Genomic DNA, 15,232 nt, shown 5'->3' with positions numbered 1-15,232 from the left:
TAACTCCAAACACCTTCTCTTTCGTGTTTCCGTGATGGCTTTTGAACATATGCTATGAGATCAGCATTCCTTAGGCCAGACGTCCTCAACCATCCTAACGCTGAGACCCTTTAATACAGGTTCCTCGTGTGGCAGTGAACCCCGACCATGAAGTTATTTTCATTGCTACTTTATAACTGTAATCTTGTTACTGTTATGAATTGTACTGTAAATATTTTAGGAGATAAGAGATTTGTCAAGGGAGTCACCACCCACAGGTTGATAACCACAGCTGGGCTTACAAGCCACTCCTCCAGAACCTGTAACCCTCTCCAGTGGAGTGAATACAGAAAACACTGTTCCTGTGTGAGGCAGTGGCCTGCGTATACAGCAGGCGATTAATAAGTGTTTGCTGAAGACATGAGTGAAAGGAGTGCTGTATGAAGAGACTGATGTTAGGAGGAGGTGTTGCGTCATCTGTCAAGTAATGACTTCAAGTTTCATCTTTCTTCCCCCCCGACCCCCGGCGTCAACACTTCAGTTGGTTTATTGCGTATTTTGTTGGCCGCCAACTTTAGGAACACCTGCTAATGTTTGCCAGCTGTTTTATTTCTGGTTAGGTTATTGCTATCTTAATTTAGTTATAAAAAGGACGGGATGGTTCATGCTCGCATGGATCAAAAGCTTTTGTTCTGTCTGTGAAGTGAGGGCTGGACACAGGGTGCCTTCAGCTCACGAGACAGGGGCGGGGGTGGGGGTGGCCGTTAGCACTGTCTACCTCAAGGGCAGCCAGGAGACTGTTGGGGAACCCAGCGAGGCAGTGTCATGGATAACCTAATTAATGTATGCCATTGGTCTTCAAATAGGGATTTTCTTATCGTTGTCCCTTCCAGCTCCAGTTGCCTACAAGAAATACTGTATCACGCTAAGGTCAGGGTCAGCATCACCAAGCCCTGGCCACTGTCAGGAGAGAGGCGTCCTTCAGCCTGGCTGTTGGGATCCACGGCTGAGTCGACATATGCACATTCTTTAGCTCTGTTGTGTCCTGTCTATAAATTGTGGAAGTACTACAGGAATGCAGCGGCAGACTGAGAAGGAATGCTTTTCTCAGTTTGGGAGGGGGCTATAAAGAAATCTATCTTTCCACTTTATGTATTTCGTGTCATTTTTTCTCTTGATATGCTCAATGGCCAGAGCCAGAGGCAGGTTATTTCGGCTGTGAGCTGTGGTAGTCTGTGAGGCTGCCCTGTTCTCACTGTCCTGTGTGCCATTTATAGTAATCAATACTCTCTCCAACACACCCTAATAAAGGAAAAGAAGCTTAGGAAGGGCCTGTGGCTTCCGCTGCAACCACGTACCCTGCTGCTGCTCTCCTGCCCTGCTCCCTACTGGCTGCCTTTCCACTCCTGCACATCTCCTGGAGTAGGCTGCACCCCAACAGGCATTCGGACACAGGCGTGCCCTACATCCCAGATCACTGAGTCCCCCCAGGAAAGACAAAAGGTGATCCAAGTACCATCTGTAAACGCCACAGTCACGCTACACCCAAGGCCAAGCCATTTAATGGCCACATTAAAGCATGTATAAATAGACACATTGGGAGTTAAAAGTAAAACCAGGTCATTAGGTAAAAATAGATTTCAATGAAGGTAAAATGTCAGCATTAAAAAGCATACCGCAGTACCCTGGGGTTCCACATACTGTCTTCATGAGCACTTGGTGTTCCACAATTTTAGAAAGTCCAAAATCAGCTGGAAACACAAGAGAGGAAGTTAGTGCACCAAGACTTCTCTCGGCTCTTAAAGGTTCTTCTGCTTTTCAAAAACAAAACTAACATATTTGTTGGCTTCTGACATGGTGTGGCGTGGCTGAGGGTGGAAACAAGTCATTTCAAAGGAACCTTTTTAAAAAAACCAGTAATTCAAGCCTTTCTTTAACTCTGGAAAAAACAAACATGACTCATCAATACATTTACAAATAGTTTATAATGCTTGAATTTCCTCTACATCTCAAAAAAACATTAACATGCAAGGGAATTTTCTTAGTAACCGTAACTGTGATGTTTATATAAAAATCCCTGAGATTCACATGACAGTAACTCAAGGAGACAATATAGGGCTTAGTGATGCTCTTCAGAGTCTTTAATTCACTAGTGAGATAAAACAAAACAAAACAAAACAAAACAGACCTTCACAGATGCCATGGAAGCAAGCAGAAATACCCAAAGTTTATTCTAGTTGACTATAAGTAACATCAGTACCTAATGTCTGACAGATAATAATTTATTCTCATATAATGAGTAAAACATTTTGAGGGGAGCCCAAATTATTTGTATTCATTCTTCAGCATATAACCTAAGTAAAATATTATCCAAGTTGCTACAGTGATAACCTGTTGCCGGGTGACCTCTCTTCAGAAGTGTCAGAAAAGCTGCCCGAGGCCGTTCTTCAAGAGGCCAGTACAGAACGGATACCATTTTAAACTTCAAAGACACAGCCCTGTTTCCATAAGGCCGCTGACTGTGTCACTGAGCACAACAGGCAGGCCTTCAGAAAGAAAGGCTTTCCTGCCCAAATTAGTATCTAACCATCCACCCGAAGAGACTTCTTTAAGGATCAAATCTTTGAAAGTGATATCAAAGGAAACAGAAACTCCCTGCTGTCTACTGTCTGTCAGGAGTGATTACCAGAGCAAGCTGGCTGCCCAGCAGGCTCTTCACAGTGCCTCTTTAGGTTCTTGCTCTCCTGAAGCACACTCTGCTGCCTGAGTTCTTCCTTGGCAGAAATGTTTAATGTTTAGAGGTGTTAACACTTGTAAATCGAGGAGACACATCAGCTTGGCTCTGAAGGAGAACTGAGCAGAGAGCAACACCCTCCAATGGCTTTTATGCAGATTCTGCCAAGGAAGAGAATTCATCTCTTAGCGCCTTCAAAGGTCTTTGGAAATGAAAATTTGCTTTATCAAGTGTATGGGATAGAGAATGTAATGTAGGGCTCAGAGGTGAGGAGCACTGCCTGCTCTTCCAAAGGCCCTGAGTTCAATTTCCAGCAAACACATGATGGCTCACATCCATCCATCCACCCATCTCTCTATAATGTGATCTAATGCCCTCTTCTGGCCTCAGGTGTACATGCAGACAAAAACACTGTATACTTAAATAAATAAATAAATCTTTTTTTTTTTTTTTTTAATGTAATGCATTTTTCTCCTAAAGGGCTGATTTCAATGTGCAGATGAGAATTGCCCAAAGTTCAACTTCATAGTTTTTCTGAGTGCTTAGATGGGGTGGGCTTCTCGAGTCAACAATGTTTGAGAAACTCTTATAAATTACTATATGTTGGTTACATATTATCATTTATAAGGTTCTATAAAGGAATGCCGAAATAAAAATATTATTTCATTTTATATTTCTAACCTATCTGACCAACCACAGACCCTCTGTAAAACCATGTCCTCCACAAATATGTGTGCAGAAAAGGGGCCTCTTCCACCCTGATTGTGCAACAGAACCCTGTGGGAAACTATCTGCAAGTACGGTCTTCAAGTTTTCTCTGTTAATTTAGATCAAGAATTTTGTACTAAAGTTCTTCATTATATAAGATTAAGCGCCAAGTAATTTGTCAACTCAAAGTTAAGAACCAAAACACAAGTTAAGTTTTCACTATGAACTTATTTACAATGCACAAGGTTATCTCGAGGGGTCCTCATGGTCACCAAGCACCACAGCTGGTGCTTCTCTGGATGTCCAGCAGTGGTGCAGGGAGGTCTAGCATGTAGCTTCAGGTTAACAGGCCAGAGAGGAGCTAACAAACACCGCATTGTTACTCACAGATGCCAAGTCTTGGAGGGATCTGGACAGAGACGATCCCGGCTAGAACAGAATCTAAAACTCCCTAGAACGAACGTCTTCTGCCTGGGAAAATGGGTCACGAGACATTAGGAAGCTCTCTTACCAATCTTGAGTGGTGCGTCTGGGGCTGGAGTTGCATAGAGAAGATTTTCTGGCTTGAGATCGCGATGCACAATCCCATTTTCATGCAGGTACTGCACAGGGGAAACAAGCAATAACAGTTGTGTCACTTTATCTATGGCTCTGCGATCTGCATCTGATGTTTTGAGATCTCCCATAATCTTATGGCTCACGGACACACATTAAGATTTTTAAAAAAATATGCATCACAAGGAAAACGAAGTTAATCTGTTAAAGTATACAGATTAAGGAATAACTTGTGAGGGCTCGGGGTGTGTGTTAGTGGGAGAGTGCTCCCCTAGGCTGAGAGAGGCTCTGGGTGGATCCAGAGGCTGCTTCTCTTATTTTTCATCTGCCCCTATCAAATTCATAACTAAGTTCTGTCCATTTTAATTCCAAACTCCAATTTCTTCACGTCCTCACCCTGGTTCACTCCCTTCGAACTATTTTCCAACAGAGCACAAGGAAGCTGTCATGTATTTTCCTTGGAAATGGGATGCTGGCAGAAAGCAGAGTTATGGCTGCTGCTGGCTAGGGAAATCTGCAGTGTCAGGTTAGAGTGGCCCACAAGAGAAGAGGCAAAACAGAACACTCAGACTCTTAACTTTCACTCTGGTTGTGGCACGGGCCTCCCGGTTTGCAGAGTGGAGGAACATCGGTAGGCATGCTCTTCCGGATGCATTCTAACACATATGTCATAACACTTTCGTAAATGTATATCCCAAAATCAGCTCTAAACACTTGTTTTTAATCTACACCATTTCCTCCTAAATTCAACTCAAAACCTAAAAACATTCACTCAGTGAAAATTTTAATGAAACACACACTCACACATTAAATAGATTATCATTTTAAATAACTATCATACAAGAAAGCAATGGTAGACAGATAGGCCTGGGTTTAGACACACAAATGGTATGTTGACAGACTATAAGCCTATAAAGAAAAATGAAATAGCGTACACGCAGTCCACAAATATACTGCACAGAAAGCTCATTTGCATGTGAGATTAGAGCTAGTGCACGTCAAAGATGTTTAAAAGGGATGTATGTGTGCTCGACTCATTTTCTCATTTTCACTGTATAATACCAGGTTTCAGAAAAGAGGAGATTCCAGGCTAGATCCTATAGAAATGTTTGGGTAAGTACATGTTGTATAAAAAATAATGCACAGTGTAGAACAAGGCACAAAAAGTGGTCCACGGTTACAAAGAAATAAGCAGCGAGCAAGTTTTAGTATAAGAAAAACAGTATCCAGAATGCATACAGAGGAAACATCTGTCTAGGCTGGGGATCCCAGATGCTGACCAGGCAGGGCTGGGAGAAAATACCCTAGTCTGGGGCACAGGCGGCTTCTGCGTACAGGTGAGGATGGGATGCTATAGAAGATGATTATGGTCCCACGTAACAGCACATGCTTTCTATGCTGAAAAGTAAGTGTGAGGCTGGGCGGTGGCACAGTAGGTAAAGCATGTGCTACACCAGCATAAGGCACTGCGTTGGGATCTTCAGACGCCACCTAAAGCTTGGCACAGCAGTGCATCTGTGCCATCGCTCCTCTGCCAAGATGGGTGGGATAGATGGGAATTCTGGGAAGCCTGGCCAGCTCGTATGAAATGGGCAAAATGAACAAGAGACCTCTTGAAGCCAGAGGTGGGGCTGAGAGCTGAGAATGACCTTTGACCTCCAAACACATGCCATCACACGAGCACACACACGCATGCACATGCATACACACACACCAAAGAGAATGAAAAGAAAACAGAAGAAAAAGAAAAAGAAAAGAAAAAAGCATAAGTTGATATTGGGATGCATGAAAGGAAAAAAAAAAACAACAGTATTTGGCTGCAAATGAAAGGTAAATCAAATATGAAAGGGGAAATTTGTACATTTCCCTTCACAAACCTTTTAATTCACAGATACATAAACCATTCCTAGATTAATTATGTATTACAGTATAAAATTTAAAAAGAAACTATAGATCCCCTAAATATACCTTAATGTGCACCTCTTAGAAATGCAGTCTTCAAAAACTCAAATTCTCCTTTAAAGAGTCAAAGATAATATGGCTACTGTGTCTTTAGAGGGTGTCTAGACTTGTAATTAAACTCTCTCCATGGTCCTAACAAAAACTGTGTCATTGTGTAATGAAAGCTACTACATGGCAATTTGGTTTAATTACAGCTCTGCTGTGTTCGATGGGCTGTGTGTGGTTAATTGATAATGTCTCAGGAGTTGGTAGGAGGAAGTTTGAATCTCTTTTAAAATCTAGCAGGACACAGAGGAACTAGTCATTAAAGAAAGAAAACAGTGTTCTGGCTACCGTTTTCCAATAGGGAACAAAAGTTAAACTTCATGTTTTGTTCCTTTCTGTTCTTCAGAAAATTTAGAATTGGTGTAACTAAATTTAAGTAGGAATGTCAGAGTGAGTACTCCGTTTTTGTGTCATATCTGCATTGGACATCGGCCACTTGCCTTTGCTCGAGCGTGCTCTCTCTCTCCCCTCCCCTCCCCCTCTCGTTTCAAAACTGTCCACAGAGGAGAAGCACATCCCATGACCAGACCAACAAGACTTTTAGTATCATCTAGCCAGGTCCTAGTGTAAGCCTTGGTCCTCCTCATCTCAAGTCTGGGATCGCTGTCTTACCTACTTCCAAGTCATCCTACATGCTCCTGTCTCCCTTACTAGCCTTGAGCCATTTCACCCACAGATACTTCACTCATTTTTTTATTTGCATTTCTATTGTCCCCGCTTAGTAATAACCTTCACTTTCTGTACTGAAGCTGCTGCACTGTCATCTAGCCCACCTGATAAAGCCATACGCTTACAAGTCATAGAGCAACTCAAGCAAGGCCTGAGCTGAAAGCAGAAACAAATTCAAGCTGAAATCTCACACCTACAAACTGGTCTAACTTTCCCAGAATAAAACTAAAAAGTTCTTTAAAGAGAACCCCTAACTTGTGTCTGCGTGTCTTTCTGAGATAACCACTGACATGCACAAAGCCATATCAACATCCCTTGTCATGTTACGTATGTGTACTTTCCAGAAAATGTCCATGTTTCTGGAATGTTGTGCCCTCAGAAGCTCTATCTGTCACCCCACTCTTCCTGTGATAAAAACACAGGAGAGACAGGAGACTCCCTGGACTCCCAGAAATGCAGCAGGCCTGTTATAAGCAGTGGCAGCCTGGCACATGCTGGGTGAAATCATAAGACACCCTACCTAAAACAAAGTGGAAGGAGAGGACCCACGCAGGAACATGCACACACACATCATACATACTCATGCACAGACATACACATGCACAACTCACACACACACATGCATCATACACACATGCACATCAGTCAATATGGCAACAGTAACTAACACTGTACATCCCATATAGTCATCACCTTCTCCGCAGAGTGAGTAATTTCTTCTGCCTTCCATAGCATTTTCCTCACGTGTCTAGCTTAATGTTTTAATGCTAATAATAGTCAAGTGTGTGTTTGTCAATATAAAAGATTGCCTGAGAACAGCATTTCTTACTGACCTTTGTACCTACAGACTCTAGATACAAACATGGGCATGGAGTAGGTTTTTGAGAAATTATCTGGAAAAATAAAGTATGACTGGAGTGACTGGTCAGACTTATGGGCCGAGTGAAGCTCACTATCAGACAACAATGAGAAGACACAAGTACCATCGAACAGATGGTTCGCCACCGCTGGGGGTCTAGCATGCTTAGGTTCCATGGATGTTTGTTAAATACATGATGAGATGGTACTACCAGAGCTGGAGCAGAGCAAATTTATTTTGATGGGCATAGATACCATATGCCCATAGCACTTCATTACTTGTGTGGATCTGTGTTCAAGGACCTCAAGAGCTCAACTCACCCTGTTCTCTGTTAGGAACATCAGCTTTAAGTCACAGACTGGGAGTACAATGTGGCACAACCTGATTAGTTCTACTTTTTTAAAGAGCAGACTAAAATTTTTAGTACTTTCAGGTCCAGCGAGGAACTGTGTCAGGTTGTGTGCATATTTTTTCTTTTCTTTTCTTTTCTTTTCTTTTTTTTTTTTTTTTTTTTTTTGGTATTTTTTTAAAATTTCATTTTATTTTTTATTTGATTAATTTATTCAGATTACAACTCAATTGTTATCCCATCACGTGTATCCTCCCATTCCTCCCTCCCTCCCTCTTTCACCCTATTCCCCTCCCCTAGGTCTATGACCAAGGGGAACCTCCTCCCCCACTATATGGTAATAGGCTATCAAGTCTCATCAGGTAGCCTGTGTGCATATTTTAAAGCCATCATTTTCCAAGACCTTTTCAGCAACTTTTGGGTTTCGGATGTCAGCCTTTTCTTTCCTTTCCCCATAATACATTGGTGATGTCTACTCTTCCTATACCACTTCTGATAAATAATCTATAATTGTCGGACATTAACAATATTTCACTGTGTTTATTAATGTGGGTGAAGGAATGAATATATTATAGCAAGCACATGGCCATCAGAAGACAACTTCCAGAACTTGGTTCTTTCCTTCTATGGGTGTGGTCCCAGGGATCAAAGCTGATGTGGCCAGGCTTGACAGCAAACATCTTCATTGGCCAGCCCAAATTGCAATTTTCTAAGGTTCCTGAACTTCATAACTTTCATCACTTCAGGCAGTTCATCAAGTTCAGAAAGTTGTACGTAACATTTCTTTAAATTCTAGTGTCCATCATTCTACATGGACTCTAACTTATATTTGAGATCGTTTCATAGACTTTGTCCAAATATCAACCTGAAGCTCATTTGGGATAGTGCTCTTTTTTTTTTACTCTCTTTCAAATTCATGGCCTCTATTTCTATTAATTGTCATTATATGCATGTATGTATGTATTTATGATATATGTATATACAGATATGCATCTATAAATATAACCCGCTCAGTCTGTATAATGTTATTTGTATATATGTTTTCAGGTCTTGTCATTTGGTATTGGGTAACTAATTGGTGTGCTCTTCCCTGCAGAAGACTGAATCTCCGGCTCCCAGCATTCCTCGTGCTTTGTGAAGGGTGAAGGCCCTGTGGTCTTTCCCCTGGTCCACATTAGCTGTCTGTTGTCCACGTTCAGCTCCTGGTTAGCAGACACATTAGTGAGACTTACTAAATGTCTCTTCTGACATGAATAGGAGACACAGTCTCACACCACGCTTGCTAACCCTTTGGCTCTTAGGCTATCTCCATCCCTTCTTCTGAAATGTTCTCTGAGCCTTTACGTGCATGAGTTGTGGTGGAGATGTAGCCATTGGGACCAGGCTCCGTTTTGATTGGCTGTGGTTTTCTATACTAGTCTCCATCTGTTGCAGAGAGAAGTTTCCTTGGTGAGGGGTGAGGACTACCGTTATCTGTGACTAGAAGGGCAAATATTTAGAATGTAGTTAGGGATTACGTTGGTTTAATAACATGGTGGCTGGAATAGCTTTTATCATTATGCCTAAAAATGCACTATATTTTTGTTTGTTTGTCATATATCTAATCTGTTGAAAATTCTACCAAGAATATTTTTCTATCTTGGAATTAAGAGTTATATTAAAAAAAATTTTTATCTCCAGATGTTTTATTTCAGAATTCTCAGTATGTCTTCTACAAGCCTATTTAAACATTCTCAGCTTCCCTCTGTCTTCTCAAATATGTAGGATGGAGCAGTAATAACTGTTTTAATCACCCTGTCTAGTGTTTCTGCATCTGTGTCTTGAGTCTGTCAATTGGCCTTACTTCTTGCTTCTTTCCATGCCCTGTAATTAAATGTTAGATATCATGAAGTTTATCTGACTAGGTACAGGCACAGATGTAAATGTTATGTGATATTTTAAAACTCTGTTCTGGATACAGTTCGAATCTTTTGAGATCTGAAGTCTGTTTTTAAGCTTTGTTATATCTGTGCACTGGGACCGCATACTCTTCCATTCCCAATAGGAGCTACACGAATGCTTCTGTTCCGTGGTTCTTTCTGTGGCTTTGGACAGCTTTCTCAAGGCCAGTACTCAGCTGAAATAGTGAGAGTGGGGAGCGTTCAGCTTTACAGAGACCTAGCCCTCTTCCCTGTGTCTGTGAGCGCAAATCTCTGTGAGAGCACATCTGCCTTTGTCTTCTCACTGGAGGAAGGCTGCCTGGATGGCCCGGCTTCTCCCCTTTGCAGCCTTGAAACACTTCAGCCAGTTGCACTCCTGACGTTATTTGTTTTCCCTGTGCAGGAGTTCCTGTCTTGGTCTGACTGGTATATAATATCCAAGAACCATATCCCATATACTTCTTGTCTGAATTTGTTTGTTCCACAGAAAAGGGTACACTCTTCCTTTACTTGTCCTTTCTCAGATACTGTCAACAGTAGTAAATAATACTGCTCTACAATTGGAATTACTTTACATATTTGATATGTTAAAGCCTATTCCTGATACAGCAATAAATACAGTTGATGCTATTTTTAAAAGATGACAATTGGAACAGTCCCATATTTAGCTCAGTAGTAATTAAGCCCAGTACTTTGCTTAATATTGAACACTTTCACCACATTCGTTCATAAATTTCTAAAGTTTCTAACAGCAAAGTAAGATGCCACTTCAACGTGATCCTCAGCCAGTAACAATTCCTTACATTTGTGGGTCCCTGGCAGTATAGGGAACAGAGCCAGGTATGAAAAGAATCCAAAGCTACAGTGGTGTGGAAGGTAAAAGCCATCTTAGGAAGGGACATTAATGACACTCGGCTTTGAAGAAATCACACTGATCAATCTCAAATGTGTTAAACAGCTGAGCCAGTGCTTTAAGAGTGAATATAGGTTGGACTGCATGCCTAGCAGGAAATGTTTACCCATTCTTATGTTTTACCTATATGCTGCTTATGTAATTATATTAATATCAACTGAAACAAAATGAACACTTTGAAGCATCCTAAATAGATTAAACATGCAACAGTTATATAAATATATCACAATTACATAAATATATCACTGAAACAACCTCTCTAAAGAACTGATGTGAGGAACTGAGAGTGAAGGTTCCTAGTTTCCAGATATGGTAGCAATCTGAAAGTTTACACAGTAATAAAAACACTGTTCTGTGGTATCGTGTATATAGATAATAATAGCAATAACAATAATAATAATGATGATGATGATGATGATATAATTAATATACCATATGTTCAAGAAACCAGAGAAAATTAGTTTTGGCCATAGGTAAATGCTTGAGGAAATAAATATCTTACCTGATTTATATGAAATGTGCATATATTAAAATAGCACCTGGTAAACTACTAATATGACTAATTTCTATGTATTATGTTCATTGAAATCTGAAATTTACAAAATAAACTTTGTATTTTACGGCTGTTTAGAAATGGTTCATATTATGTGACAGGCCAGAGCCTCTAGTTTCCTGTAGAGAATAGTGATCCGAAGATCCGTAGGGTTCCGTGGCCTTACATCTGAAGGATATTAGGCAATTTTGTCAGAACACTGAAGGCTTCAACACAATGAATTTGAAGCTCCTTCTAGGTTTCAAGGATCCATGCCCCATGTGAAACTTAAAAGCATTAAATTCTCCATTAAGTATAGCATTAATTGCCATTAAAGAAAGATTTAGCTCACTGTAATTTCAGATAACCAAAGGGCCTTAGGGCTAGGACTTTAAAACCGTCTTTGAAGGATTACTGTAAGAATTATAGAGTCAGTTTAGATATTGCGAGATTATCTAGACATAAAATCCCAAACTCAATTGCTTTTAAAGCAGGTTAACACAAATGAATTGAGCAAAGCACATGATTGTTTTTTGAATAACTTTAATCTTGCACTGTGTGATAGGCCATGTTCTAAGAGATTTACCAAGCATTTTAATTTTAATAAGTTTGTTTCCTCTACTTTGTATATAAAAAAATTAGCAACATTGTAATGTTTGGTCACTCCATTCCTGGAAGCGCTGGGATATTCAGCGATCTAACTGGCCCTGGAGTCCCTAGTCTTACTCAGGGAACTGTGATGGCTAAAGTTGTTTTAAGTTTAAATTACTAAGTTCAAGGGATCTATAAAACAAAAATGCCTTTAACCTGTAAGCCCCATTTGTCCAAGGACAAACAACTTCCTGGAATGCTGGGGGCTATTGTTCATGTAAGATGACAAGCTTCTGTATGTAAGTGTAGTTGCTCCAACTACACAGGATGTGCTTGATCACGTGGAGGTGGGAGGTACATAGGCAGGAAGTCTGTCAGGGCATATGGTTGCCCACGCTTGGACAAAGGTGGGAAGGACCTTGTGGGGTTTGCATTTATAAGCCTCTAACTAGTGTAATTCACTGATGCAGTCTGGGGATGCCGGGTGTGGACCTGGCCAGTGTCCATTGTTCAACCAGTATTTAATAAAGCCTGCCACAAATTTGGCTTTAAAAATTGTGGTAATGGTCTTATTCTCTCCTGGTGACAATAACAGAACTAAGAAAAAGAAGAAGAGTGGAGAGGTTGTATTGATTGAGAGATCACACCTTCCTCCTTGTGTTTCACTAGGATTTTAATACTCCTTCTCAACAAATTGCTTTCAAAGGTTTGAAAAACAATCTACAGATTCAATAGAATTCCCATCAAAACACCAGCACAATTCTTTACAGACCTTGAAAGAGCAGTTTTAAACTTCATATGGAAAAACAAACAAACAAAAAAACCCTAAATAGCTAAGACAATCCTATATAATAAAAGATCTTCTGGAGGAATCTCCATCCCTGATCTCAAGTTGTACTATAGAGCAACAGTAATAAAAACTGCATGGTCCTGTCATATAAAGATACAGGTGGATCAATGGGATCAAATCAAAGACCCAGAAACAAACCCACACACCTATGGACACTTGATTTTTGACAAAGAAGCCAAACCCATACAACAAGGAAAAAGATAGCATCTTCAACAAGTGGTGCTGGTTTAACTGGGTGTCTACGTGTAGAAAAATGCATATAGACCCTTATTTGTCATTCTGCATAAAACTCAAGTCAAAGTGGATTAAAGGCCTCAACATAAAACCAGACACATTAAGTCTGTTAGAAGAAACAGTGAAGAGGAGTCTTGAGCTCATTGGCACAGGAGACAACTTCCTGAACAGAACACTAACAGCTCAGGCTCTAGGGTCAACAATTAAAAAATAGGACCTCATGAAACTGAAAAGCTTCTGTAAGGCAAAGGACACTCTCAACAGAACAAAACAACAGCCTACAGATTGGGGAAAGATCTTCACCAGCCCTACATCTGACAAAGGTCTAATATCTAAAATATATAAAGAACTCAAGAAATTAAACACCACCAGACTAAATTATTCAATTTAAAAATGGAGTACAAACCTAAACAGGGAATTCTCAATAGAGGAATACAGAATGGCCAAAAAACACTTAAAGAAATTCTCACTGTCCTTAGTCATCAGGGAAATGCAAATCAAAACAACTCTGAGATTCCATCTTACACCCATCAGAATGGCTAAGATCAAAAAGTCAAGTGACAGCGCATGCTGGTGAGGATGTGGAGAAAGGGGAACACTTCTCTGTTGCTGGTGGGAAATAAAACTGGCACTTTCTCAGAAAATTGGGAATAGTGCTACCTGACTGGAATAGCTGGGAATAGACCCAGCTATTCCGCTCCTGGACATATACTGAAAAGATGCTCTACCATACAGTAAGAACATTTTCTCAACTGTGTTCATAAGCAACTTTATTTGTAATAGCCCAGAATCTGAAAACAACCTAGATGTCCCTCAACTGAAGAATGGATAGAGAAACTCGGGTACATTTACACAATGGAATCACTACTCAGCTATTAAAAACAAGGAAATCTTGAAATGTGTAGGCAAATGGATGGAACTAGAGATCATCCTGAGTGAGGTAACTCAGACCCAGACCCAGAAAGACACGCATGGTATATACTCACTTATAAGCAGATATTAGCCATATGATACAGAATAAAACACACTATAATACATGGACCTAAATAAGCTAAATAACAAGGAGGCCCCTAGGGAGAGTGCACAATTATTATTCAAAAGGCCAAATAGAATAGATACGGGAAGCTGTTGAAGAGATAGAACAGGATGGCAGCCTACCATAGCGGTCCTCGAAAAGACTCCACCCAGCAAGGGACCCAAGCAGATTCTGAGTCTCACAGCCAAATTCTAGGGTGGAGCAGAGGGAGTCTTATGGAAGTGCTGGGGGGTGGATAGAAGGACACAAAGGGGACAGGAGCTCCACATGGAGACCAATGGAGCCAACAAATCTGGGCCTGGGGGTGGGGGTGGCTGTAGAAACTGATGCACCAACCAAGGCCCAGGCAGGGTGAGGACTTAGACGCCCTGCTCAGATGCAGTCCATAGGCAGCACAGTCTCCTCGTGGGTCCCATAATACGGGGAGGAGGGGCCGCCTCTGACATGGACTCTGGCGCCCACTTGTTGATCGCTTCCTGCTGGCAGGGGACCCTCAACACGCCACAGAGGAAGAGGACACAGGTAGTCCAGATAAGATTTGATAGGCTGGGGTCGGGTGATAGGGGAGGAGGGCTCCCTCTTTCTGAAGATGAGAGAGGGGGCTACAATTGGGATGTAAAGTGAATACATTAAAAAAATTTTTTTTTTTAAAGTGAGAGAAAATCCTTCAATGGAAGTATCAGACTTCTTCAATGTGGGAGGAAAGCAGATACTGGAGATACGGCCTCTGAGAATGGAAACATGACATAAGGTAATGCATCTCAGAGAGAATCTGGCAGTTCCCCATTCATCCTGCCGCCTCCCTACTAGGGAAGCGCACAGAGCCACCCTCCAGTTCACTCTGCTCTCTGCTATGTGGAAGGACAGCTCCTCTTCTCTTGTTTTGCAGAGAGATGGGTTTCTTGTTCTTATTGATGTTGTTTCCAGGCTGTACTCAGCTTTTTCTTTACTAGAGCTGTAGTCTCTCTATTTATTACCTCTCCAGGTCCCCTTTGTTGGTCTCTGTGCAGGAGATATCCTATTTATAAGAGGTATGTCTACACATGGCATGTGGTAATCATTAAATGACCTAGTAGCTGTACACTGCCTGACTGATGGCCAGAGCTTGATCAAGAGCAAAAAGGACCAGGATTATCACCCTAGGGCTACAATTGTAAGTCAAATAGAGTCTTGGGATTTTTTTTTTTTTTTTACTTCACCCTCTGTGGCACACATGTGATTCTCATAAAATATTAGTCTATTAAAAATTACATTGCAGCTGTTAACTAAAGTGCCCTGCATCTTTGCATGCAGAGAA

The 15,232-nt window shown here is 41.1% G+C and overlaps 1 protein-coding gene across 1 annotated transcript in view; it reads right to left on the bottom strand.

Moving 5' to 3' along the window:
- Camk4 (calcium/calmodulin dependent protein kinase IV) overlaps window positions 1–15,232 on the bottom strand; it is a 222,539-nt gene that overhangs the window by 21,760 nt on the left and 185,547 nt on the right. The window contains exons 6-7 of the mRNA XM_051163507.1: window positions 3,933–4,023; window positions 1,656–1,730 (exon numbers count right to left, since the gene is read on the bottom strand). Of these exons, the coding sequence (XP_051019464.1) occupies window positions 1,656–1,730; window positions 3,933–4,023 (166 nt within the window). The remainder of the gene's footprint in view (window positions 1–1,655; window positions 1,731–3,932; window positions 4,024–15,232) is intronic.

Source organism: Acomys russatus, chromosome 20 (genome assembly GCF_903995435.1).
Source record: "Acomys russatus chromosome 20, mAcoRus1.1, whole genome shotgun sequence".
Lineage (NCBI taxonomy): Eukaryota > Metazoa > Chordata > Mammalia > Rodentia > Muridae > Acomys > Acomys russatus.
This window is presented reverse-complemented; position numbering and strand designations above follow the sequence as displayed.